The following is a 27903-nucleotide window of genomic DNA, read 5'->3' as shown; positions in this document are numbered from 1 at the left end:
TGGGGTTTCTCCATGTTGCCCAGGCTGGTCTCAAACTCCTGGACTCAAGCAATCCTCCCACCTTGGCCTCCCAAAGTGCTAGGATTACAGGTGTGAGTCACCACACCTGGCCTTGAAAGCTTTCTTATTTTTATTCCAATGGTAGCCTCCCTCCAGGATGTGGATTCACATATAACATGAGTGGTAACTGTTTAAAGAGGACTTTCCCACATTTTTTTTTTGAGATGGAGTCTCGCTCTGTCACCCAGGTTGGAGTGCAGTGGTGCAATCTCAGCTCACTGCAAGCTCTGCCTCCCAGGTTCACGGCATTCTCCCGCCTCAGCCTTCAGAGTAGCTGGGACTACAGGCTCCCGCCACCATGCCTGGCTAATGTTTTGCATTTTTAGTAGAGACGGGGTTTCACCATATTAGTCAGGATGGTCTCAATCTCCTGACCTCATGATCCACCCGCCTTGGCCTCCCAAAGTGCTGGGATTACAGGTGAGCCACCACGCCCAGCAGGTCTTTCCTACATTTTTTACTTCGGTAAGGAGGCTCTGCAGTGTGAGTTCTTATATGAACCATGAATTTGAGACCACTCTGAAGGTTTTGTCATGTTCCTTTTAGATTCACAGTTTCTCTCCAGGGTGAGAACAAATGTCTACTCAAGATGAATGAAGAGGAAAGGCTTTCCCTAGACTTTACCTTTGCAGGGTTGTTTTTTGTTTTTTTGTTTTTTCACATTTCTGTAAGATAGGAGAGTTCAGGGAAGATGTTCTCATGCATGCTAGCCCCTTGAGCTCCCTTCCAATATGTCCTCCTCCCATGTTCAGTACAGTTAGAAAATTAATGAAGATTTTCCCACCTTCCTTTCATTCACAGCGCTTCTCATCATTGTGGGTCTTCAGATGTTTTTTAAGTCCTGACGACTTTGTAAAGCCTTTTCCACATGTCTTACATTTATAGGGTTTCTCTCCAGTGTGGCTCCTTAGATGTGTGTATTTTGAGGACTCCCTGATGACTTTCCCACATTCTTCACATTCGTAGGGCTTCCTCCGCACGACGTGCTTTCTTAAATGCTTATGAAGGTGTAAGGAATATCTGAAGGCTTTTCCACATTTCCCACATTCGTACGGTTTCTCTCCAGTGTGAATTTTCATATGTCTCATAAGGAATGACTGATAAAAAAAGGCTCTCCCACATTCGGGACATTTGTGGCTTTTCTCTCCAGTGCAGTGACTCTTGTGTGAACCGGAATTTGGGGCGTTGGCAGAGGTTGCTCCAGTCTGACAATCCTTTTTATTTGTCTCTGAGGTATACGACTGCATCTGCACGGCATGAACTGAGTTATTTCTGGAAGTGTTCTCGCCCTGAGTAAAATCATACATTTTCTCTCGAACACGAGTGTTGTGTGCCCTAAGGGATCCGTCTTCATGGAAAGCTTTTCCAAATGGATTCTGTTGGTGCCTGTTTGCTCCCGTATCAATTTCATCACGTATACGATGCACGGCGTTCTGACTGCCAGTCCATGTGCTTGATTTCAGCTCTGTTTTTCTCCCACACGGAACCCACTGAATGTTCTGCCCCAAGACTTCATCGTGTCCGTTGTTTTCATGTGTTTTTTGACTATCGTTTAAGAAAGGATTATACTTGAAAATACTTGAGTCACATGTCAGGATACATTGTCTTGTGGAATCTCCCGGTGAAGGCACACGCCTGCAGGTAGGTTTAGAGCGGTTCCTCATTTCGTGATCTTCACAGACGCTAACAGAAGATTCATCTTTCTCAGGGGCAACTGCGGGTGGCTTCACATTATTCGCCCCCTGCCTGTGTGGTCCCTCTGTTTTGGGGCATCTCCAGTCTTCTCTCAATGTGGAGAGCTGGGAACTGATGCTCGTGAGACACACACTGTTGGCTTCAGGATATGTTCTTTTAGGAAGAATATCCGGCTGAGGGGCTGCATCTTTGGTTTCGCACGGAGTCGCCCAGTCTGAAATACAGTGGCACAAAAGTTAAATTCTTTGTTGAAAGTGAAGGTGGGTTAGAGATGATAACATAGGCAATGTCTGTGCGGATTTCTCTTTCTTTCCCCCTTCCTTCCTTCCTTCCTTTTCTTCCCTCCCTTCCTTTCTTTTTCCTTCCTCTGCTTCCTTTCTTCCTTCCCCTTCCTTCCTTCTTTTCTTCTTTTCCTTCCTTCCTTCCTCCTTCCTCTGCTTCCTTTCTTCCTTCCCCTTCCTTCCTTCCTTCCTGTCCTTACTTCTTTCTGTTGTTTCTTTCTTTCTTTCTCTTTCTTTCTTTCTTTCTTTCTTTCTTTCTTTCTTTCTTTCTTTCTTTCTTTCTTTCTTTCTTTCTTTTTCTTTCTTTCTTCCTTCCTTCTTTCTTCCTTCTCCTTCCTTCCTTCCTTCCTTCCTTCCTTCCTTCCTTCCTTCCTTCCTTCCTTCCTTCCTTCCTTCCTTCCTCTCTCTCTCTCTGTCTCTCTCTCTCTCTCATTCTCTCTTTCTTTCTCTCTTTTCTTTCAACAGAGTCTTGCTGTGTGGCCCAGGCTGGAGTGCAGTGGCATGATCTTTGCTTATTACAACCTCTGCCTCCCAGGTTCAAGCAATTCTCTGGCCTCAGCTTCCCGAGTATCTGAGATTACAAGTGTGTGCCAGCATGCCTGGCTAGTTTTTGTATTTTCAGTTAAGATGGGGTTTCGCCATGTTGGCCAGGCTGGTCTTGAATTCCTGGCCTCATGTGATCCACCTGCCTCAGCCTCCCAAAGTGTTGGGATTACAGGCGTAAGCCAACGTGCCTGGCCTCTGTGTGGATTTCTTTCTAGATGTTCCCTCAACATATATGATAAAAATGTGAAGGGGAAGAAAGCAAGAGGAAGGAGGCAGAGAAAGACCTCAGGGATTCCGCAGTGTCAGGAATGTGAGGATGGTAAGGTCAGGGGTTCAACATGGAGAGCGTCATGTTACTGAGGAATGATTCTGCAGAGATCAAGGAAACGATCAGGAATTTTAAGTGGAAGAGAATTGTACAGAAAGTCCATGTGAAATTTTTATTTTTTTGAGATGAGGGTCTCACTAGGTTGCCCAGGCACTGGGTGCAGTGGCTATTCATAGGCTTAATCATAACACACTGCAGCCTTGAGCTCTTGGGGTCAAGTGATCCTCTTGCCTCAGTCTCCCGAGTAGCTGGCTCCATGTGCAATTTTTTTTTTTTTTTTTTTTTTTTTTTTTTGAGACGGAGTCTCACTCTGCTGTCCAGGCTGGAGTGCAGTGGCCAGATCTCAGCTCACTGCAAGCTCTGCCTCCCGGGTTTACACCATTCTCCTGCCTCAGCCTCCCGAGTAGCTGGGACTACAGGCGCCCGCCACCTCGCCCAGCTAGTTTTTTGTATTTTTTAGTAGAGACGGGGTTTCACCGTGTTAGCCAGGATGGTCTCGATCTCCAGACCTCGTGATCCGCCCGTCTTGGCCTCCCAAAGTGCTGGGATTACAGGCTTGAGCCATCGCGCCCGGCCTCCATGTGCAATTTTAAGGAGAAAAGGAACAGGCCTTTCTCTGGGAAAAATGAATATATGAGAGGATGGATAAAAGTCAAAAAACATAAGCTCAGCCAGGCGCAGTGGCTCACGCCTGTAATCCCAGCACTTTGAGAGGCTGAGGTGGGTGGATCACCAGAGGTCAGGAGTTTGAGACCAGCCTGACCAATGTGGTGAAGCCCCATCTCTACTAAAAATACAAAAATGAGCCGGGCATTGTGGTGTATGCCTGTAATCCCAGCTACTTGGGAGGCTGAGGCAGGAGAATCACTTGAACCCAGGAGGCAGAGATTACAGTGAGCAGAGATTGCACCACTGTACTCCAGCCTGGGCAAGAGGGTACCTGTTTTTTTCTTTCTTTTTAAATCAAAAAAACTTTTTTAAGACAAAAAAGAACAGGGTTTTGCCATGTTGGCTGGGCTGGTCTCGACCTCCTGGCCTTAAGTAATCCTCCTCCTGCCTCAGCCTCCCAAAGTGCTAGGATTATAGGTGTGAACCACTGTGCCTGGCCTATAGGTCTCCTTAGCTGCTCTGTAGATAACAACTTGAAAATTATAAAGCATTAAGTTTCCACTTTGAGATATTCCTTCAGGTCCTGCATTCTGATGAAATGACTATGCCAACTGGTCTGAGGAATGCCGTGAGAAACTGACGCACCAAAGAATGTACTTTCCTCATCCCGACAATTTCATCCCCCTTCCTCTGACCAATCAACATCTCCAATTCTCCAGTCCCTTGCCCTTCATGATCCCCTTGAAAATGAGAGCAGTGGCTCACGCCTGTAGTGCCAACATTTTGGGAGGCCAAGGTGGGCGGATCTCTTGAGGTCAGGAGTTCGAGACCAGCCTTGCCAACGTGATGAAACCCCATCTCTACTAAAAATACAAAAATTAGCCAGGTATGGTGGTGTGTGCCTGTAGTCCCAGCTACTCGGGAGGCTGAGGCAGGAGAATTGCTTGAACCCGGGAGGCAGAGGTTGCAGTGAGCGGAGATCGCACCATTGCACTCCAGCCTGGGCAACAAGAATGAAACACAGTCTCAAAAAACAAAAAAACAAGAACCCCAGAACCCCTCAGGGAAAAAAATGTGAGCGTCTCCTCCCATCTCCTCGGTCGGCACCAGATAATCATGAAACTTTCTCTGTTGCAAACCTTGCTGTCTCAGTGGCATGAGCCTGTTGCTCTGTTACCATGCTGCTGGCTTACAAACCTGTTGGTCCTGTAATGTTCACGTCTGCCTGGCACTGAGAGGCATGAATGCCTGGACAAAACTGCCCTGCACTGTTTTCAGACCACTTCTTGCTCCAAATGAGAGGGCAGACTGGGTTTGCCTAGTGGAGATCCCGTTCACTGGGCAAGCACGTGGTGTAAAGGAACTATGCCAAGACTTTCTGTGAAATGGACACAAGCTTTGGTTTGCTGGGGTTCCGAAGCTGACGATGTGTGAATAGAAGAGTAACAGTGGTCCCTCTACTTTTCTCATCAATGCACTAAAACTCTGCCAAAAGGGCTCAGAATGACCCTTTTCCTGTGTACCATGTTCACCTACATAAGGATCCCCCAAAGTCTGTTCGATCACCAAGAGAATAAAAATGTAATGCATTAGTTGGGCGTGGTAGAGCATGCCTGTAATCCCAGATACTCAGGAGGCTGAGGCAGGAGAATTGCTTGAGCCCAGGAGGCGGAGGTTGCAGTGAGTCGTGATGGTGCCACTTCACTCCAGCCTGGGTGACAGGGTGAGACCCCATCTTCATGAAAAGAAAAATAAAGGCTGGGTGTGGTGGCTCACGCCTGTAATCCCAGCACTTCGGGAGGTCAAGGTGGGAGGATCACTTGAGGTCAGGAGTTCAAGACCAGCCCAGCCAACGTGGTGAAATCTGCCTCTACTAAAAATACAAACAAAAATTAGCCAGGTGTGGTGGTGTGCACCTGTATTCCCAGCTACTAGAGAGGCTAAGGCAAGAGAATTGCATGAACCCAGGAGGCAGAAGTTGCAGTGAGCTGAGATGACGCCACTGCACTCCAGCCTGGGAGATAGAGTGAGACCCGGTCTCAAAAAACAAAATAAAATAAAATAAAATAAAATAAAATGCAACAAACTATTTCCAGTTTCATGGTGAACCCTACATCTACTACTTGGGGGGCAACAGTTCTGTCTCTGGAATTTAACCCAGTTCCCATTTTCCAATGCACTTCCCAGAACACGGTTCCAAACTAGCACTGGTCCCATCACTGACTAAGTGCAGGAAGGGGGCCTCCTTACCTATGAATGCCAGGTTCCTAGAGTTCTCCAGCATCACATCTCTGTAGAGATTCCTCTGAGCTGGGTCCAGCAGGGTCCACTCCTCTTTGGTGAAGTTCACAGCCACGTCTGCGAAGGTCACTGAGTCCTAAAACAGCACATGCGGTTTGGCTCAGTGGGGTGTCCTGTTATCAGTTTGAACTGTGACCCCGTTCTCCACAAAAAAAGGTACATTGAGGTCTTAACCCTTGGTACCTGCAAAGGTGACCTGATTTGAGAACTAGAGTCTTTGCAGATGTCAATGAATTAGGATGAGGCTGTGGCCGGGCGCAGTGGCTCACACCTGTAATCCCAGCACTTTGGGAGGTTGAGGCGGGTGGATCACAAGGTCAGGAGTTCGAGACCAGCCTGGCCAACATGGTTAAACCCCATCTCTACTAAAAATACAAAAAATTAGCCGGGCATGGTGGCAGGTGCCTGTAGTCCCAGCTACTCGGGGTGCTGAGGCAGAGAACTGCTTGAACCCAGGAGGTGGAGGTTGCAGTGAGCCGAGATCTGCACTCGCCTGGGCTGTGAGACTCTGTCTCAGGCAGGGCGCGGTGGCTCAAGCTGCCCAGCACTTTGGGAGGCCGAGACCCAGGAGGTGGAGGAGACCATTGCAACACGTGAGCCGAGAAAAAATACAAAAAACGCCAGGTGGCGGGTGCCTGTAGTCCCAGCTCCGGGAGCTGGGCTACAAAGGCGGAGCTTGCAGTGAGCTGAGATCCGGCCACTGCACTCCAGCCAGCACTCCAGGCCTGGGCGACAGAGCGAGACTCCGTCTCAAAAAAAAAAAAAAAAAAAAAAAAAAAAAAAAAAAAAAAAAGTGACATTGTACTGGGGTTGGGTGGGCCCTAATCCAATGACTGGTGTCCTTATAAGAAGAGGAAATCTGGCCAGGTGCGGTGGCTTGCGCCTGTAATCCCAGCACTTTGGGAGGTAGAGGCAGGATGATTGCTTGAGGCTAGGAGTTCAAGTCCAGCCTGGGCAACAAAGTGATAACCCGTCTCTATAAAAAATAAAAACAATTACCCGTGAGTGTGGGTGGGCACCTGTAGTCCCAGCTACCCGGGAGGCTGAGGAGGGAGGATTGCCTGAGCCTGGGAGGTGGAGGTTGCAATGAGCTATGATCCTGCCACTGCAGTCCAGCCTGGGCAACAGAGCAAGACCCTGTCTCAAAACAAACAAACAAACAAAAAATATATATATATAAAAGAAGGGGAAATGTGGACAGAGGTAGGGACACAGAGGGAAGAATGCCATTTGGTGAGGGAGGCAGAGACTGGAGTGATGGGTCCACAAGCCAGGGAATGCCAACGATGCCAGTGACTACCAGCAGCTAGGTAAGAACATGGAACAAATTCTTTCTTGGAGCCTCCAGAAGGAACCAACCCTGCCGCCATTTTGATCTTGGACTTCCAGCCTGCAGAACTGTGAGAAAATCAATGTCTGTTGCTTAAGCTACCCCATCTGTGATAGTTACGGCAGCCTGAAGACCCTAATGCAACGGGAAGAGCATACACTCGATTGGTAGAGACTGACGTCCGGTCGTATGACTCAGGTGCTCTTTCTTCTGAGATAGGGTCTTGAGCTGTCACACAGGCTGGAGTGCAGTGGTGCAAACGCAGCTCACGGCAGCCTCTAACTGCTGGGCTCAAGCGATCCTCCCACCTCAGCCTCCCAAGTGGCTGGGACAACCGGCACACACCATCGTTTTTGGCCCCGTCTCAGGAAAAAGAGTACCTGAGTCCCGCGACCGGACTTCAGTCTCCGCCAGTTGACCGGCTGTGTGTCTTTCTGATGCATTAGCCTGTTCAGGCTGTCATAACAAACGATCACAGAGGGGTGGCTTAAAAATCCTTAAACCCTGGCCAGGTGCGGTGGCTCATGTCTGTAATCCCAGCACTTTGGGAGGCCGAGGCGGGCGGATCACCTGAGGTCAGGAGTTCAAAACCAGCCTGGCCAACGTGGAGAAAGCCCATCTCAACTAAAAATACAAAAATTAGCCAGGCGTGATGGCAGGCGCCTGTAATCCCAGCTACTCAGGAGGCTAAGGCAGGAGAATCACTTGAACTTGGAAGGCGGAGGTTGCAGTGAGCCGAGATCACGCCATTGCACTCCAGCCTGGGCAACAAGAGAAACTCTGTCTCAAAAAAAAAAAAAAAAAAAAAATTTGGAGTGGGGTAGGCTGGGCGTGGTGGCTCACACCTGTAATCCCAGCACTTTGGGAGGCTGAGGTGGGAGGATCACGAGGTTAGGAGGTCGAGACCATCCTGGCTAACACGGTGAAACCCCGTCTCTACTGAAAATACAAACAATTAGCTGGGCGTGGTGGTGGATGCCTGTAGTCCCTGCTACTCGGGAGGCTGAGGCAGGAGAATGGCATGAACCCAGGAGGCAGAGCTTGCAGTGAGCCGAGATGGCGCCACCCAACTCCAGCCTGGGCAACTGAGCAAGACTCCATCTAAAAAAAAAAAAAAAATTTGAAGTGGGGCACGGCTCAGTCCACTCCTTGTTATCTGCAGGTCACGACAGTCGCGGGGGATGCTGCCACCAGGAGAGCCCTGCCCGCTGCATTAATGCCTAGTGTCTCCTGCAAGACCCTGAGTTCCTTAAGACAAAGACACTTTCTTTTTATTTTACTTTATTATGATTTTTAGAGACAGAGTCTTACTCTGTGCCCCAGGCTGGAGTGCAGTGGAGTGATCAGTCCTCATTGTAGCCTCACCCTCCTGGGCTCAAACAATTCTGTCACTTCAGCTTCTTAAGTAGCTGGGACTACAGCCATGCACCACCATGCCAGGCAAACTTTTTTTATATTTATAGAGACGGGGGTCTTGCTATGTTGCCCAGGTTGATATCAAACTCGTGGCCTCAAATGATCCTCCTGTCTCAGCCTCCCAAAGTCCTGGGATTACAGGTTTGAGCCACTGCCCCCCACCAAAGACACTTTCATCTCCTTTCTTAGCGTGCTTTGCAGCCGAACATGAAGCCCACAGGCAGCCAGGATGAAGCGTGGAAAGGACTGGTTAGTACTGGGGTGGGGGTGGTCCCAAGAGAATCCCCAGGGCAGCGTCTCTCTCTAAGCAGAGGTGCAGAGACCTGGGACAGCACGGCTGGCGGTGGGCCCTGCCCGGCTGCACGCGCTTTACCTAACTCCCAGCCACAGGCAGGGGCACATTCACTCGTGGGAACAACACCCTTCTGGGGGAGGGTGAGCTGCCAACTTACCTGGGACATTTTTGTCACCGACGCGACGGCCAGTCCTGGCTCCCCCGTGTTTCCTTCAAGGAGGCAGGCGAGGTAGAGCTTGGGAGAAGAATGGAGCTGTGAGAATCCAGGCACCCTGCCTTCCCCACACTCCTGTGTGGACCCTGCCTGACATTAATCTCAGCATATAAATGCATGTGTGCACACACACCCCACACACACACACCCACACTCCCCAAACCCCTCACACCCACCCCCACACACACACCCCCACACCCACCCACACACCCCACACTCCCCAAACCCCCTCACACCCCACCCCCACACACACCCCCCACACCCACCCCCACACCCCCCCCCAACCCCCTCACACCCACCCACCCACACACACCCCACACCCACACACACTCCCCACCCCTCACACCCACCCCCCCCCCCCCCACCCCACACACACACCCCCACACCCCCCCCCAAACCCCCTCACACCACCCCCCCCACACCCCCACACCCACACCCCACACACACACACACACCCACCCACTCCCCAAACCCCCTCACACCCCCCCCCCACACACACACCCACCCCCACCACCACACCCCCCCCAAACCCCCCCACACCCACCCCCCACACACACACCCACACACCCACACACCCCCCACACCACCCCCAAGCCCCTCACACCCCACCTACCCACACCCACCCACACACCCCACCCCCACACCCACCCACACCCACCCACCCCCCCACACACCCCCCACATACCCCCACACCCACCACCACACACACACCCCCACACACACCCACACAAACCCCCCCCCCACACCCACCCCACACACACCCCCCACACACCCACACACACCCACACAACCACACACACACCCACACTCCCCAAGCCCCTCACACCCACCCACCCACACCCACCCACACACCCACCCACACACCTATATTTTAATTTAATTTTTTAAAGACAGTCTTGTCCTGTTGCCTAGGCTGGAGTGCGGTAGTGCAATCACGGCTCACTACAACCTCAAACTTCTGAGCTCCAGTGATCCTCCTGCCTCAGCCTCCTGAGTAGCTGAAGGTAGAGGCATGCGCCCCCATGCCCCCTAATTTTTCATATTTATTTTCATAGAGATGGGGTCTCACTATGTTGTCTAGGCTGGTCTCAAATTCCTGGCCTCAAGCAGCAATTTTTTTTTTTTTTAAATTGAGGTGAAATTTGCATATCATGAAGTTAACCATTTTAAGTGAACAATGCAGTGGCATTTAGTGCATTTGCAATGTTGTACAAATGTCACCTCTGCCTACTTCCAAATAATTTTCATCACCACAAAATAAAACCCCATCCCCGTTAGCAGTCACTTCCTATTCTCCCCTTCACTCAGCTCCTGGCAGCTGCTGATCTAATTGCATTTTTTTTTTTTTTTTTTGAGACAGAGTCTCGCTCTGTTGCCCAGGCTGGAGTGCAGTGGCACGATCTCAGCTCACTGCAGCCTCCGCCTCCCTGGTTCAAGCACTTCTCCTGCCTCAGCCTCCTGATTAGCTGCCATTACAGGCCCCTGCCATTACACCTGGCTAATTTTTTATACTTTTAGTAGAGATGAGATTTCACCATGTTGGCCAGGCTGGTCTCGAACTCCTGACCTCAAGTGATTTGCCCACCTCAGGCTCCCAAAGTGCTGGAATTAGGGGTGTGAGCACCACACCTGGCCCATAGCAGTATTCATTACAGTCCAAAGTAGAAACAACCAAATATTGATCAATGGATGAACAAAGAAAGCAAACGTGGTCTATCCGCACCATGGAATATTATCCAGCCATAAAATGGACTGAGGCACTGACACACACTGCAACACCGGTGAGCTCTGAAAACAGGATGCCGAGTGAACGAAGCCAGACACAGAAGACCACAGTGTATGACTCCATTGAAAACAAAATGTCCAGAATAGGCTAATCTATAGAGACAGAAAGTAGATCAGAGGTTGTCCAGGGCTGGGGGAGATGAGGGACTGGGAGGCGACCACTGAAGGATACAGGGCTGCTTTCGGGGGTGATGGAAATGTTCTAAATTTGCGGGACATACACGTCTGTGAATATACTAAAAACCATTGAATTGCACCCTTTAAGAAGGTGAATTGGGCCGGGTGCGGTGGCTCACGTCTGTAACCCAAGACTCCGGGAGGCCGAGGCAGGTGGATCACTTGAGGTCAGGAGTTTGAGACCATCCTGGCCAACATGGTGACACCCCATCTCTACTAAAAATACAAAAATTAGCTGGGCGTGGTGGCAGGTGCTTGTAATCCCAGCTACTTGGGAGGCTGAGGCAGGAGAATCAGTTGAACCTGGGAGGTCCAGGTTGCAGTGAGCTGAGATTGCACCACTGCACACCCCAGCCTGGGCGACAGAGCGAGACTCTGTCTCAAAAAAAAAAAAAAGTTTAAAATATAAGATGAAAAGTGTTCATGTTACTGGGAAGTCAGATTTTTAGTATAAGAGGAAAAAGTTTCAGGCTTCATATCATCATTAACACACACACACACACACACACACACACACACACACACACAATGTCTCCCTGGTCAATCTATTCATAGAAAATGCTTAGTAGAATTAACAAGCAGGAAGTGATGAACACCCTTGGAGACATGGCTGGTCTGGGAACAGGAAATTTCCAGTGTGAGCCTTGCGGTGCCAGATGGCAGGGGAGCTGCTCGACACCGCGTTAGGAGGATGCACAGCGGCCGGAAAGGTCTCCCAGCGGCCCGATTTGAACTACAAAGTGAATCATTGCAATGGCTGGAAACACACTGAACACTAAAAATACCTGGGCACATAATGATACCCAGAAAGAGAAAGCCAGAGGGGGAAAAACCACAAGCCTTGGTTAATAAAGAGGAAAAATTAAGACTTTACTTTGCCTTTCCAATAAGAAAAGAAATGGAATAGCCTTACGGATGACAGAAAACTGTACAGAATTCCAGCTACATATTTATTTATTTATTTATTTTTGAGACAAGGTCTCATTCTGTCATCCAGGTTGGAGTGCAGTGGGGAGATCTTGGCTCACAGCAGCCTCCCGAGTTCAAGTGATTCTCCTGCCTCAACTTCCCAAGTAGCTGGGACTGCAAGCGCCTGCCACCACGCCCAGCTAATATATATACATATATATATTTAAAAAAAATTTTTTTTTGAGACAGGGTCTCATTCTGTCACCCAGGCTGGAGTGCAGTGGCATGATCTCAGCTCACTGCAACTTCCACCTCCCGGGGTCAAGCAATTCTGCTGCCTCAGCCTCCCGAGTAGCTGAGATTACAGGCTCGGGCCACCATGCCCAGTTAATTTTTGTATTTCTAGTAGAGATGGGGTTTCACTATGTTGGTCAGGCTTATCTTAAACTCCTGACCTCAGATGATCCGCCTGCCTCGACCTCCCAAAGTGCTGGGATTACAAGCGTGAGCCACCGCGCCCGGCCCCAGCTACATGTTTAGATGGGACAATTGAATGTTTTAAAAAAATCACCATTTTGGGCTGGGCTTGGTGGTTCACACCTGTAATCCCAGCATGTTGGGAGGCTGAGGAGGGAGGATCACTTAAGCTTAGGATTTTGATACCGCCCTGGGCAACATAGCAAGGCCCCGTCTCTACAAAAAAATTACAAATTAAGTGGGCACGCTGGCGTGCGCCTCCAGTCTCAGCTACTCAGGAGGTTGGGGTGGGAAGATCATTTGAGCCCAGGAGGTTGATGCCGCAGTGAACTCTAATTGCATCGCTGCACTCCAGCTTGGGTGACAGAATGAGGTCCTATCTCAAAAAAAAAAAAAAAAAATCATCACTTTGCAACCCTAATAAAACAACTGATTCAGGAAATAAGACAACTTGGTGGGCACAGAAAGGGGAGGCAGTCCTTAGCAGGGTACGAAGGCGTCACTCAGGACTTGCTGGGCGTAAAGGGATGCAACTTTAAGAGGTAAGGCTCTGTGGGTGCGGTGGCTCAGGCCTGTAATCCCAGTACTTTGGGAGGCTGAGGTGGGCAGATCACCTGGGGTAGGGAGTTCGAGACCAGCCTGACCAACATGGAGAAACCTCGTCTCTACTAAAATACAAAATTAGCCGGGAGTGGTGGTGCACGCCTGTAATCCCAGCTACTCAGGAGGCTGAGGCAGGACAATTGCTTGAACCCAGGAGACGGAGGTTGCAGTGAGCTGAGATCGCGCCATTGCACTCCAGCCTGGGCAACAAGAGCTAAAAAAATAAAATAAAGAGGTAAGAGGCTCTCTCACCTCCAGAAACTGCCCACCAATGTTAGCTTGACTTGTACAGGGACAAAGAGACATTATAGTTACACTGATGTGATGAACACGCCACCTACGATGTATCTTCCATTTTTATTTTGTTTAAATTTTTCTTTGTTATTATATATTTTTCGAGACAAGGTCTCGCTCTGTCACCCAGGCTGGAGTGCAGTGGCACATCTCAGCTCACTGCAACCTCTGCCTCCTGGGTTCAAGGGATTCTTCTGCCTCAGCCTCCCGAGTAGCTGGGACTACAGGTGCCCACCACCAAGCCTGGCTATTTTTTTTTTTTTTTTTTGTATTTATTTTTAGTAGAGACAGGGCTTTGCCATGTTGGCCAGGCTGGTCTCGAACTCCTGACCTCAGGCGATCCTCCTGTCTCAGCCTCTCAAAGTGCTGGGATTAGAGCCACTATACCCGACCTACCTAGGATGTTTCTGTCTCCCTCCCTTCCTCTTTCTCTCTCTTTTCCTCCCACCCTCCCTCCCTTCCTCCCTCCCTCCCTCCTTTCTTTCCTTCCTTCCTTCCTTCCTTCCTTCCTTCCTTCCTTCCTTCCTTCCTTCCTTCTTTCTTTCTTTTTCTTCTCTCTTTCCTTCTTCCCTCCCTCCCTCCCCTCTCCCCCCCCTTCCCTCTCCTTCCTTCCTTCCTTCCTTCCTTCCTTTCTTTCTTTCTTTCTTTTTCTTTCTTTCTTTCTTTCCTTCTTTCTCTTTCTTCTTTCTCTCTCTCTCTGTCCTTCCTTCCCCCCCCTCCCTCCCCCCCCTTCCCTCCCTCCCCCCCCTCCTTCCTTCCTTCCTTCCTTCCTTCCTTCCTTCCTTCCTTCCTTCCTTCCCTCTCTCTTTTTCTGTCTCTCTCTTGCTCTTCCTCTCTTTCTTTCTTTCTTCTTTCTTTTTTGAGACAGGTTCTCACTCTGCTGCCCTGGCTGGAGTGCAGTGGTGTGATCAGAGCTCACTGTAGCCTTGACCTCCCGGGGTCAAGCAATCCTCCCACCTTAGCCTTCCAAAGTGCTGGGATCACAGGCATGAGTCACCATGCCTGGCCAGGTCTAACTTTCAACAACACAAGGAACAACCACATAAATCCACAGGCGTGGACGTTCTGCTATTCTAACCACCCAGGGACTCCAGCTAGTTAATGTCATGAACAAAGGGAGGCGAGTTCAAGGGTGTGAGCCCTGAAAGAGAAACGCACACAATGTGTTTGCATCCTGCCTAAAGAAATCTAACTCTAGGCTGAGTGCGGTGGCTCATGCCTGTAATCCCAGCACTTTGAGAGGCTGAGGCAGGTGGATCACCTGAGGTCGGGAGTTGGAGACCAGCCTGGCCAACATGGAGAAACCCAGTCTCTACTAAAAATAGAAAAAATTAGCCGGGCGTGGTGGCACATGCCTGTAATCCCAGCTACTCAGGAGGCTGAGGCAGGAGAATCACTTGAACCTGGGAGGCAGAGGTTTCGGTGAGCCAAGTTGGTGCCACTGCACTCCAGCCTGAGGCAACAAGGGCGAAACTCCATCTAAAAAAAAAACAAAACAACAACAAAAAAAACCCAAAATTGGTTTGTTTCTATTAAACAAAACCAAACCAAAACAAAAACAAACCCCCAAAACTATTCCTTGCTCCAAATGTGACATCTGATGACCATTTAATGACTGGTCAACTCATATAGTGTGAGTCATTTGTTCATAAAATGTTAGAATGCCATAAAATCTAAGACTTACATGATATTTGAAAGAAACTTGATGGCAAGTTCCCTCAATTTGAGGACAAACCTAAACATTTACGTGACACTGTCAGCAATGAACTGTGGACTCAAAACTTTTCTAAACCATAAATAATTTAAAAATTCAATTAATCATATGAGAAAAAGCTGAATTTATATATATACACGCACACATAAATATATGTGCGTATATATTTATATATGTGTGTGTGTACATATTTATATATATACACACATATAAAAATGTATATACATGTATATTGGCCAGGCACAGTGGCTCACGCCTGTAATCCCAGCACTTGGGGAGGCCGAGGCGGGCGGATCACCTGAGGTCAGGAGTTCGAGACCAGCCTGACCAACATGGAGAAACCCCGTCTTTACTAAAAATACAAAATTAGGTGGGTGTGGTGGTGCATGCCTGTAATCCCAGCTACTTAGGAGGCTGAGGCAGGAGAACTGCTTGAACCTGGGAGGCAGAGGTTGCAGTGAGCTGACATCGTGCCATTGAGGTTGGGCAGTGAGCTTTGGGACATCGGTCAGGAGATCGAGACCACAGTGAAACCCCGTCTCTACTGCCATGAAACCCGCCTCTACTAAAAATACAAAAAATTAGGGCGCGGTGGCGGGCGCCTGAACTCCAGGAGGCCAGGAGAATGGGTGAACCCAGGAGGCGGAGCTTGCAGTGAAACTCCTCCAGTCTCAAAAAAAAAAAAAAAAAAAAAATGTACATACACATACATATATAAATATATAAATATATGTGTGTGTGTATATATAGATATATTTTTATATATTGTGGAGAATATATTCATATTCATATGCACACACACACACATATATATATACATTCTCCACAGGACATTATCGAATAGGAGTACTCAAAGGGTATATGATCAAATAGAAGAAATACAGTATAGACATCTTCCAGGCAGCTCTAACCAACAATGTCAAATTTTCTTGATTTTGTGATAGTTTGGGTATTTCTTTTTTATTTCTCAAAAATTTCCAAAAAAAGTTGTGATTATTTGATTTCTTTCCTCAGTGTAAATATTCACTTTTATTAAAAAAAAAAAGAAATTATCAATCAACTCTTCTTTTGAGTATTTTATTATTATTGTTATTATTATTTTTTGAGACAGAGTTTTGCTCTGTTGCCTAGGCTGGAGTGCAGTGGCGTGATCTTGGCTCAATGCAGCCTCCGCCTCCTGGGTTCAAGCGGTTCTCCTACCTCAGCCTCCCAAGTAGCAAAAACTAGGTGGGCATGGTGGTGCACCCCTGTAATCCCAGCTACTGGGGAGGCTGAGGCAGAAGAATCGCTTGAACCCGGGAGGCGGAGCTTGCAGTGAGCTGAGATCCGGCCACTGCACTCCAGCCTGGGTGACAGAGCGAGACTCCATCTCAAAAAAAAAAAAAAAAAAAAAAAAGAAAAAGAAAGCAATTGCATGCTTGGGCAAACCAGGGATGACACTGCAACCTTCTCATTGTGAAATAATGTGAAATAACCTGCCCTGCCACGCATCAGGAGGAGGTATCAGACTCGATCAAGCCAGCAGCAGTCTAAAGGAAATATTAATAACAAGCCCTGTCTTTGAGGTTATTACTTTTTCTTATTTTCTTGCTCCCTGAGAAACTTTGTTTTCTAAAATTCACAGCTTATCAAAAACTTTGCTTTTGACATCCTATTGGTAAACATGAAAAGCCCACTGTTGCCTGGGGGATCCAAGTCACTTTGACACAGAGGCAAGCCTGTGCAACTCAGGGGCTGAGCTGTAGATAAGAGTTTTAAGACACAACATTCCACGTCTATCTTGACTTTATAGTTCCCAAGGAAACAATCAGACCTGATGATAACCCCATTACACGCATCTCAGCTCTAAGCCTACCTAAGAAGATAAAACAGTCTATTTCAATTCAGTCTCCCTGAATTCCATCCTTTCCCCAATACAATTGGAGCACCGGTTGTGTCCCTAGTAATCTCAGACACATCAGCTCAGGACAATAGTTAAAAAAAAAAAAAAAAAAAAAAAAAAGGCCGGGCGCGGTGGCTCAAGCCTGTAATCCCAGCACTTTGGGAGGCCGAGACAGGCGGATCACGAGGTCGAGATGGAGACCATTCTGGCTAACATGGTGAAACCCCGTCTCCACTAAAAAATACAAAAAAAACTAGCCGGGCGAGGTGGCGGGCGCCTGTAGTCCCAGCTACTCCGGAGGCTGAGGCAGGAGAATGGTGTAAACCCGGGAGGTGGAGCTTGCACTGGTTTCCTAGAGAAAGAGCTTTGAGGGTTTGAGTTTGGTGTGCTGAAACCTCGCTCTGTCGCCCAGGTGGAGTGCAGTGGCCGAATCTCAGCTCACTGCAAGCCAAGCTGAGATCTGGCCACTGCACTCTAGCCTGGGTGACAGAGCGAGACTCTGTCTCAAAAAAAAAAAAAAAAAAAAAAAAAAAAAAAAGAAAAAAAAAATGCATCTTGTTCCGACCATGGGGTTTGATCCTGACACCTTCACACCACTCTCCTTGCAGCTTGTCCTTTTTATACATTTCCTCTACTGAGGTCTCAGTTCCCATAAAAGAACATGCTTAGGCCGGGCGCGGTGGCTCAAGCCTGTAATCCCAGCACTTTGGGAGGCCGAGACGGGCGGATCACAAGGTCAGGAGATCGAGACCATCCTGGATAACATGGTGAAATCCCGTCTCTACTAAAAATACAAAAAATTAGCCGGGCGAGGTGGCGGGCACCTGTAGTCCCAGCTACTAGGGAGGCTGAGGCAGGAGAATGGCGTAAACCCGGGAGGCGGAGCTTGCAGTGAGCTGAGATTCGGCCACTGCACTCCAGCCTGGGCGACAGAGCGAGACTCCATCTCAAAAAAAAAAAAAAAAAAAAAAAAAAAAAAAGAACATGCTCAGCACACCAAACTCAAACCCTCAAAGCTCTTTCTCTAGGAAACCAGTGCATCCTGCACGTCTGGCCCTGCCCAGACTCATCACAACAGGCTCCAATCCAATACTTTTTTTTTTGAGAGGGAGTCTTGCTCTGTCACCCAGGCTGCAGTGCAGTGGCATGATCTAGGCTCACTGCAACCTCCACCTCCCAGGTAGAAGCGATTCTCCTGCCTCAGCCTCCCAAGTAGCTGGGATTACAGGTGTTCAGCTCACTGCAACCTCCGCCTCCCGGGTTCAAGCGATTCTCCTGCCTCAGCCTCCCGAGTAACTGGGATTACAGGCGTGCGCCACCACGCCCAGCTAATTTTGGTATTTTTAGTAGAGACGGGGTTTCACCATGTTGGCCAGGCTGGTCTTGAACTCCTGACCTCAGGTGATCCTCCCGCCTCCGCCCCACAAAATGCTGGGATTACAGGCGTGAACCACCGCGCCCGGCCAGCTCCAATACTTTCATGGATGCAAAGAACACAACCCCTGCAACCGCTGCATGCGGGCATCTCTGCTGCCCAAGCCAGGGCACAGGGGCTTTCGCAAGGTTGCAACACGGCATGGGGAAAGCGCCCTTCTCCCTGGGCCAAGGTGAAGGGCGCGCTCGGGGGCTGAACACGTGGATCATTCGTGCCTTCCCCTTTCCTCCCGGAAGGGTAGAGACAATGAGGCTTTTGCAGACAGCAACTCCCAAGTCCCTGGGCCCCGGCCGGGTCCCGCCCTTAATACAGACACTCAGGCACACTTCCACTTCCACTAGCTCCGGCTTCTAGATGTCTCTGCGGGTGGCGCAGCCCAAAAGCGCGCGCAGCCCAGGAGCGTTTCGGAGCTGAACCAGGATGGGGATCAAACTGTTGAAATAAATCAACCTAACGAGTCCGCCAGGAAGGACCGACGACAAAGATTCGTCCTGCCCAGACATTTTGTACCCGCTTCTTGACCCCTTCCTCAAAATGGACGGAGTAAGGGACCAGGAGGAGAGAGGAGCCGAACAGGCAGGGGATCCCAGCGCCCGCACTCCTGCCTGCCCCCGCCGCCCCCGGCCCGGGGACCCGATCGCCCCGACCCCAGAGTCTGACCCCCACGGCCAGTAGATTGACATTTCCTGTAGAACTTACTCCCCAGGCACTCCTGATCCAAGCAGGAAACCCCAGCCTTGGGTCCTCGCTGTCGCCTCTGCCCGCGCCACCGTTCCTAGGCTCTCCCGCTTGGAAGCGCTCCGTCTGCGCAGCCAACGCGCCTCCTTGCGGGCTCCGGAGACGCCGGCCGCTTGCTGGCTTCCTGCATTTCCCAAGGAAAGAAGGCGTTTGTTATTTCTCTGTACTGTAAAAGGGCGGAAACAGACACTTTGGGGGGTCTCCGGTTTCTCTGTTGTCCTCATTTTTATGTTTTTGCCACCACCCCCACCCCCATCCGTTGACTAGCGGCTAAACCGCAAGGCTCCTGTCACCTAGTCTTGAAATGTTTTTTTCTTCCTTCCTTCCTTTCTTTCTTTTCTTTCTTTTCTTTTTTTATTTTTTTTGAGATCGAGTCTCGCTCTGTCGCCCAGGCTGGAGTACAGTGGCGCGATCTCGGCTCACTGCAAGCTCCGCCTCCCGGGTTCACGTCATTCTCCTGCTTCAGCCTCCCGAGTAGCTGGGACCACAGGGGCCCGCCACCTCGCCCGGCTAATTTTTTTTGTATTTTTAGTAGAGACGGGATTTCACCGTGTTAGCCAGGATGGTCTCGGTCTCCTGACCTTGTGATCCGCCCGCCTCGGCTTCCCAAAGTGTTGGGATTACAGGCGTGAGCCACCGCGCCCGGCCCTTCTTTTTTCTTTCCTTTTCTCTTTTCTTTTCCTTTCTTTTCTTTTCTTTTTTTTTTTTTTCCTTCCTTCCTTCCTTCCTTCCTTCTTTCTTTCCTTCCTTCCTTCCTTTCTCTCTCTTTCTTTTTCTTTCTCTCTCCCTCCCTTCTTTCCTTTCTTCTTTCTTCCTCTCTTCTTCCCTCCCTTCCTTCCTTCCTTTCTCCCTCCCTTACTTTTCTTTCTTTCTCTTTTTCTTTCTTCTTCTTTCTCTCTTTCTCTTCTTTCCTTTCTTTTCTTCTTTTCTTTCTCTTTCTTTTCCTCCTTTTCTTTCTTTTCTTTCTTCCCCCCTTCCCCTCTCTCTCTCTGCCCCTCCCTCCCTCCCTTCTTTATTTTTTTCCTTTTCTTATACTTTTTTTTTCTTTTTTTTGAGACAGGGTCTTGCTCTGTCCTTCAGGCTGGAGTGCAGTGGCGCAATCTTGTCTCACTGCAGCCTCAAGCGATCCTACACTTCAACCTCCCAAGTAGCTGGGAAGACAGGCGCGTACAAGCACACCTGGCATTTATTTTATTTTATTTTATTTTATTTTATTTTATTTATTTTATTTTAGAGGTGAGAACTTACTATGCTGCCCGGGCTAGTCTTGAACTCCTGGGTGTCACGCGTGTCCGTATAGAAGGCCACCTAGACAGGCTTTGTGTGAGCAACAGGGCTGTTTATTCACTTGGGTGCAAGTGGGCTGAGTCCGAAAAGAGAGTCAGCGAAGGGAGACAGGAGAGGGGCAGCTTTACAGGGCTGGAGTAGGCGTGGAAAGTTACAGTTAAAGGTGATTATCTGTTGTCAGTAGGGGAGGGGGTCACAAGGTACATGGTGGAGAGATCATGAGACTCGTTGTCTAGGAGAAGAATGTCACAGGGTTGACGGGTCAGTGGGGGCAGGACAGGAACGAGTCATAGTGGTGGAATGTCGTCAGGTGGGTTAATCAGTTAAGGCAGGAACTGGCTGTTTCACTTCTTTTGTGGTTTTTCGGCCGCTCCAGACTTCTTGGCTCCTGCAGGCCATCTGGATGTATATGTGCGGGTCACAGGGGTTACAATGGCTGAGCTTCGGCTCAGAGGCTTGACACTGGGCTTAAGTGATCCTCTGACCTTGGCCTCCCAAAGTGCCGGGATTACAGGTGTGAGTCACCACACCTGGCCTGAAATGGTTTTAAACACTTATGTAATTTACTACCTGAGTGACATATGTTTTGCTGTGATAAAAACATGGAGTGTAGTCCCCCTCGCTGTGAGAATATTATCATCTTGCTTTATCCAGCTACACATGTGAATTACTGGCCTCAACTACTGGACTCCAAAACATACTAAAGACTTGGAAGACACAGGGAGAGTTCAGGCTGTGGCAGAGCTGCTCTCTGCCAGCTTTCCAGTTTCTCCTCAAGTCTCACATCCAAACACCCACACTGCTTGCTAGTGTATTCCTGAAATCATACTTTGGCCAGGTGTGGTGGCTTACCGCCTGTAATCCCAGCACTTTGGGAGGCCGAGGTGGGCAGATCACGAGGTCAGGAGATCGAGACCATCCTGGCTAACACGGTAAAACCCCGTCTCTACTAAAAATGCAAAAAATTAGCCAGGCATGGTGGCGGGTGCCTGTAGTCCCAGTTACTCGGGAGGCTGAGGCAGGAGAATGGTGTGAACCTGGGAGGTGGAGCTTGTAGTGAGCTGAGATCGTGCCACTGCACTCCAGCCTGGGCGACAGAGTGAGACTCGGTCTCAAAAAAAAAATCATATTTTGGTCATTCTCTTATTTTAACCATTCAAGACAGTTTTCAGAAACTGTTCTCAGAAATACTGCTCTGGCCGGGCATGGTGAGTCACCTCTACAATTCCCAGCACTTTAGGAGGCCAAGGCAGGAGGATTACTTGAGCCCAGGAGTTTGAGATCAGCCTGGACAACATAGTGAGATCTCGTCTTCACACACACACACACACAAAATTAGCCAGGCATGGTGGCACACACCTGTAGTTCCAGCTACTCAGGAGGCTGAGGTGGGAGGTTTGGTTGAGCCTGGGAGATCAAGGCTGCAGTCAGCTGTGATCATGTCCCTGCACTCCAGCCTGAGCGACACAGCAGGATCCTGTTTCCAAAAGAAAAGAAAAGAAAAGAAAAGAAATACCTTTATTGGGATTGCACCAACAACCTCCCAAGGAGACGAAAAGACCTCCAACCGCAAGTTGCAGTTAAAACTGCTGCCTTGGCCGGGCGCGGCAGCTCACGCCTGTAATCCCAGCACTTTGGGAGGCTGAGGTGGGTGATCACCTGAGGCGAGGCGTTCAAGGCCAACATGGCGAAACCCTGTCTCTACTGAAAACACAGAAACGAGCTGGGCGTGGTGGTGCATACCTGTAATCCCAGCTACTCGAGAGGCTGAGGCAGGAGAATCGTTTGAACCTGGGAGGAGGAGGTTGCACTGAGCTGAGATCGCGCCACTGCACTCCAGGCTGGGTGACAGAGCAAGATTCCATCTCAAAACAAACAAACCAAACCAAACAAAACCCAAAATGACTGCCCAAACCCAGACCTCCAGGACACAGACTCAGTTTCCCACCCTGACTCTGCTTAAATGGGAGTTGCTTGATCTTCGGGTGCCCTGATGCAAATCAGCTGAATAAAACCTTTAACCTCTACTCGAGTTACATCGTTTCGTTTCTTTTGAGGGTCCCCAGCAAGCCTTGATTTGCATCTCTTTTTCTTTTCTTTTTCTTTTTTTTGAGACGGAGTCTCGCTCTGTCGCCCAGGCTGGAGTGCAGTGGCGCGATCTTGGCTCACTGCAAGCTCCACCTCCTGGGTTCACGCCATTCTCCTGCCTCAGCCTCCGGAGTAGCTGGGACTACAAGTGCCCGCCAGCACGCCCGGCTAATTTTTTTTTGCATTTTCAGTAGAGACAGGGTTTCACTGTGTTAGCCAGAATGGTCTCGATCTCCTGACCTTGTGATCCGCCCGCCTCAGCCTCCCAAAGTACTGAGATTACTGGCGTGAGCCACCACGCCCGGCCTGCATCTCTTTTTCTTTTGATTCTTTGGGAGGAAAGATTAAGCCCAGCCCAGCCAGCTCCTGCAGTTCCCCAGGAAGGAAGGGCTGGAAATCCCTATCTGGTCAATTAAATTATTTATTTATTTATTTACTTATTTTGAGATGGAGTTTCACTCTTGTTGCCTAGGCTGGAGTGCAATGGAGCAATCTCGGCTCACCACAACCTCCGCCTCCTGGGTTCAAGCGATTCTCCCACCTCAGCCTCCCGAGTAGCTGGGATTACAGGCATGCGTCACCACACCTGGTTAAGTTTTGTGTTTTTAGTAGAGAGAGGGTTTCTCCATGTTGGTCAGGCTGGCTTCGAACTCCCGACCTCAGGTGATCCGCCTGCCTCAGCCTCCCAAAGTGCTGGGATTACAGGCGTGGGGCCACCGCGCCTGGCCTAAGTAATTTATTTTTTATGCACTGTCTTTCTTCACTCTAGTACTGAAGTTCTACTATAAAGCTTAAATTGCCTAATATTGATTGATACCTACCCCAGTTACATTTTTTTATGGTGATAAAATATACATCACAAAAATTTCCATGTGAACCATTTTAAAGTGTATGCTTCAGTGGCATTAAGTACAGCCACATGGCTGTGAAACCAGCATCACGATTCATCTCCAGAACTTTGTCATCTTTCCCAATTAAAACTCTGTTCCCTTTACATAATCACACCCCATTCCCTTTTTCTCTCAGTCCCTGGTAAGCTCTGTTCTACTTTCTGTGTCTAGGAATCTGACTGTTCTAGGGATCTCCTAGAAGTGGAATCACTCAACCTTTGCCTTTTTGTGTCTGGCGTATTTAATTTTGCACAATGTTTTCCAAGTTCACCTGTGGTGAAGCATGTGTGTATCAGTATTTCATTCCTTTTAAAGCCTGAACAGTATTCCATGGTATGTAGTGTTACAAAGTAAAATGTATGGCTGGGCATGGTGGCTTACGCCTGTAATCCCAGCACTTTGGGAAGCTGAGGCAGGAGGATCACCTGCGGTCAGGAGTTCAAGACCAGCCTGGCCAACATGGTGAAACCCTGTCTCTACTAAAAATACAAAAACAGGCTGGGCGTGGTGGTGCATACCTGTAATCCCAGCTACTGGGGAGGCCGAGGCTGGAGAATTGCTTGAACCCGGGAGGCGGAGGTTGCAGTGAGCCGAGATGGTGCCACTGCACTCCAGCCTGGAGACAGAGTGAGACTCCGTCTCAAAAACAAAAAAAAGAAGAAAAGAAAAAAAAAGTAAAATGTGGCGTAAGAAAATTTCTGATCTCTTCCCCAAATAAACTACCTGCAGGTAAGCCCTGATTTCAGGCTGTCCTTTTTGGAGGCTCCCAAATTACGACCCAAGAAGTCCAAGGAGTTGAGAACCCTGTTAAAACCTTGGTTCAGGGCCGGGTGCGGTGGCTCAAGCCTGTAATCCCAGCACTTTGGGAGGCCGAGGCGGGCGGATCACAAGGTCAGGAGATCGAGACCATCCTGGCTAATCCGGTGAAACCCCGTCTCTACTAAAAAATACAAAAAACTACCCGGGTGAGGTGGCGGGCGCCTGTAGTCCCAGCTACTCCGGAGGCTGAGGCAGGAGAATGGCGTGAATCCGGGAGGCGGAGCTTGCAGTGAGCTGAGATCCGGCCACTGCACTCCAGCCTGGGCGACAGAGTGAGACTCCGTCTCAAAAAAAAAAAAAAACCAAAAAAAACCCAAAAAAAACAAACCTTGGTTCAGGTCTGGGCTCAGGGTGCTAAAGGATATTCCTCTTGCGACCTCTAGTGGTTGTAGGTGTCCAATTCCCTTCTATTGTCTCTGGGTCTTCGTCTCCTCCAGTGGTGCTTCCTTTCCTTGTTTTCTCAACCTGTCCCTTCAAAAACCTGCTTCTTGGCCAGGCGCGGTGGCTCACGCCTGTAATCCAAGCACTTTGAGAGGCCCAGGCGGGCGGATCACGAGATCAGGAGTTTGAGATCAGCTTGGCCAAAATGGTGAAACCCAGTCTCTACTAAAAACACAAAAATTAGCTGGGTGTGGTGGCAGACGCCTGTAGTCCCAGCTACTTGGGAGGCTGACACAGGAGAATCGCTTGAAGCCGGGAGGCAGAGGTTGTAGTGAGCTGAGATTGTGCCACTGCACTCCAGCCTGGGCGACAGAGTGAGACTCCGTCTCAAATAAACAAACAAAAAAACCTCAAAAAACCCCACAAATAACCTGCTTCTTTTCTGGTATCCTTAATATCCCGTTTCACCTATGCCTTCACTGCTAGGTGGATCTTTTTTTTTTTTTTTTTTTTTTTTTTTTGAGACGGAGTCTTGCTCTGTCGCCCAAGCTGGAGTGCAGTGGCGCGATCCTGGCTCACTGCAAGCTCCGCCTCCTGGGTTCACGCCATTCTCCTGCCCCAGCCTCCCGAGTAGCTGGGACTACAGGCGCCCGCCACTGCGCCCGGCTCATTTTTTTTGTATTTTTAGTAGAGACGGGGTTTCACCGTGGTCTCGATCTCCTGACCTTGTGATCCGCCCGCCTCGGCCTCCCAAAGTGCTGGGATTACAGGCGTGAGCCACCGCGCCCGGCCTAGGTGGATCTTTTTAAAGAAAATTGGGAACATCATGGCCAGGTGTGGTGGCTTATGCTTTGAGAAGCCGAAGTGGGTGGATTGCCTGAACTTAGGAGTTTGAGAGCAGCCTGGGCAAAATGGCAAAACTCTGTCTCTACAAAAAAAAAAAAAAAAAAAAAAAAAAAGGCGTGTGGTGCATGTAGTCACAGCTACTTGGAAGGCTGAGGCAGGAGGATCGCTTGAGCTCAGGAGGTGGAGGTTGTAGTGAGCTGAGATCTTGCCACTGCACTCCAGTCTGGGTGACAGAGTGAGACTCTGTATCAATCAATCAATCAATCAAAACTTTAAAAAATCACTATGTATGTTTAAAAGATGAAGAGTTAAAAAATGCTTTATTCCCTTACATAAATATTCTCTTACAGTTAAAAGTAATCATCATTCAGGACATCATAAAATATCCTGTTAATGTGGTCATTTCCCTGGTTCGTATTTTTACTTTATTCCTTTGCATAGAGATACAAATCATCCACTATAATAGGTTTTTTTTGTGCGTGTGTTAAGTTTTTGTGTGTGTGTGTGTTAATTCTTTGTTATTCTAAGTTGCTACTTATCTAATTCCACCCCCCCCCCATTCAAACATCGTTATTGTAGAAACTAGGTCATTTTTTTCTGTTAAATTTTCTTTGGTTTCAGTTTTGCCAATTACATCCTTGTGTTGTCATTTAACATGTTTTTCTTTCTTTCTTTTTTTTTTTTTGGAGATGGAGTTTTGCTCTTGTCCAGGCTAGAGTGCAATGGCATGATCTTGGCAAACTGCAACCTCTACCTCCCGAGTTCAAGCGATTCTCCTGCCTCAGCTTCCCAAGTGGCTGGGATTACAGGCGCCTGCCACCATGCCCAGCTAATTTTTTTGTATTTTAAGTAGAGACGGGGTTTCACCATATTGACCAGGCTGATCTCGAACTCCTGACCTCAGGTGATCTGCCTGGCTCAGCCTCCCAAAGTGCTGAGATTACAGGCGTGAGCCACTGCGCCTGGCTGTCATTTAACACGTTTTTCTAGCCTTTGAATTTCTTTTAAACTGGTGGTTAGATATGGATGCTTGATCAGATTCAAATTCACTTGCTTTTTTCTTTTTCTTCCTTCCTTCCTTCCTTCCTTCCTTCCTTCCTTCCTTCCTTCCTTCCTTCCTTTCCTTTCCTTTCCTTCCTTCCTTCCTTTCCTTTCCTTTCCTTTCCTTTCCTTTCCTTTCCTTTCTTTCTTTCTTCTTTCTTTTCTTTTCTTTTTTTCTTTTTCAGTGTCTTGCTCTGTCGCCCAGGCTGGAGTGCAGACCGCGATCTTGGTTCACTGCAGTCTCAATCTCCCAAACTCAAGCGATTCTCCTGCCTCAGCATCTGAAGTAGCTGGGACTACAGGTACATGTCACCATGTCCAGCTAGCTTATTACTTTTTTTTTTTTTTTTGGTAGAGACGGGATCTTGCCATGTTGCCCAGGCTGGTCTCGAATCCCTGGGCTCAAGCAATCCTCCCACCACAGCCTCCCAAATGCAGTGAGGCCCTGTAGCATTTCCTACGGTGGGATTCACACTGGAGGAAGCACATGAGGACAAAAGCAGATGTGACAATACCCGAGATTGTGAGTGGTTTTCAAATCTCCAAATCTCCCCCAGGGATTATGGTATATGAGAGATTCTCTCTTTTTTTTTTTTTTGAGACGGAGTTTTGCTCTTGTTGCCCAGGCTGGAGTACAGTGGTATGATCTCAGCTCACTGCAACCTCCACCTTCCAGGTTCAAGCAATTCTTGTGCCTCAGCCTCCCGAGTAGCTGGGATTACAGGCACGTGCCACCATGCCTGGCTAATTTTTTATTTTAGTAGAGATGGGGTTTCACCATGTTGGCCAGGCTGGTCTCGAACTCCTGACCTCAGGTGATGCGCTTGTCTTGGCCTCTCAAAGTGCTGGGATTACAGGCGTGAGCCACTGTGCCCGGCCTTGGTTGCCCATTTTTATGGTTATTTCTTGATGCTATGCTAAACACGTGGTCCACATTGGGTAACTTCCTGACGTTGCCATGGCATCTGTAACTGTCATGGCGCTGGTGGGAGTGTCGGAGTGAGGAGGACCAGAGGTCATTCTCATCGTCATCTTGGTTTTGGTGGGTTTTGGCCGGCTCCTTTATTGCAACCTGTTTTATCAGCAAGGTCTTTATGACCTGTATCTTGTGCCGACCTCCTGTCTCATCCTGTGACTTAGAATGCCTTCACCATTTGGGAATGCAGCTGGGTAGGTCTCAGCCTCATTTTGTCCAGCTCCTACTCAAGATGGAGTTGCTCTGGTTCACATGTCTCTGACAAAATGTCTATGGAGGCTGGGCGCGGTGGCTCACACCTATAATCCCAGCACTTTTGGAGGCTGAGGCGAGTGGATCATGAGGTCAGGAGGTCGAGACCAGCCTGGCCAACATGACGAAACCGCGTCTCTACTAAAAATACAAAAATTAGCTGAGCGTGGTGGCACAGGCCTGTAATCCCAGCTACTCGGGAGGCTGAGGCAAGAGAATTGTTAGAAGCTGAGA

General features: G+C 48.9%; 2 protein-coding genes across 3 annotated transcripts in view; both read right to left on the bottom strand.

Annotated features, from left to right (window-relative positions):
* Window positions 1–112: 112 nt before the first annotated feature.
* ZNF114 (zinc finger protein 114) lies at window positions 113–9090 on the bottom strand. 2 transcript variants are annotated; one of them, XM_050772488.1, is made up of 3 exons: window positions 9019–9090; window positions 5770–5896; window positions 113–1969 (listed from the first exon to the last, which is right to left on the bottom strand). In XM_050772488.1, the coding sequence occupies exons 1-3, from the start codon at window positions 9025–9027 to the stop codon at window positions 852–854; spliced, it is 1254 nt and encodes a 417-aa protein (XP_050628445.1). In that variant the 5' UTR covers window positions 9028–9090; the 3' UTR covers window positions 113–851. The 2 variants fall into 2 exon arrangements, with proteins under 2 accessions (XP_050628445.1, XP_050628447.1); XM_050772490.1 differs by lacking the exon at window positions 9019–9090 and adding an exon at window positions 6820–7259.
* An 11240-nt stretch (window positions 9091–20330) lies between these two features.
* The window catches only part of LOC126943562 (caspase recruitment domain-containing protein 8), a 49808-nt gene continuing 42235 nt past the window's right edge, over window positions 20331–27903 (bottom strand). The window contains exons 14-15 of the transcript XR_007721767.1: window positions 21736–21853; window positions 20331–20775 (exon numbers count right to left, since the gene is read on the bottom strand). The gene's annotated coding sequence lies outside the window, so the exon portion shown is untranslated. The remainder of the gene's footprint in view (window positions 20776–21735; window positions 21854–27903) is intronic.

The sequence above is a fragment of the Macaca thibetana genome, chromosome 19 (assembly GCF_024542745.1).
Source record: "Macaca thibetana thibetana isolate TM-01 chromosome 19, ASM2454274v1, whole genome shotgun sequence".
Lineage (NCBI taxonomy): Eukaryota > Metazoa > Chordata > Mammalia > Primates > Cercopithecidae > Macaca > Macaca thibetana.
This window is presented reverse-complemented; position numbering and strand designations above follow the sequence as displayed.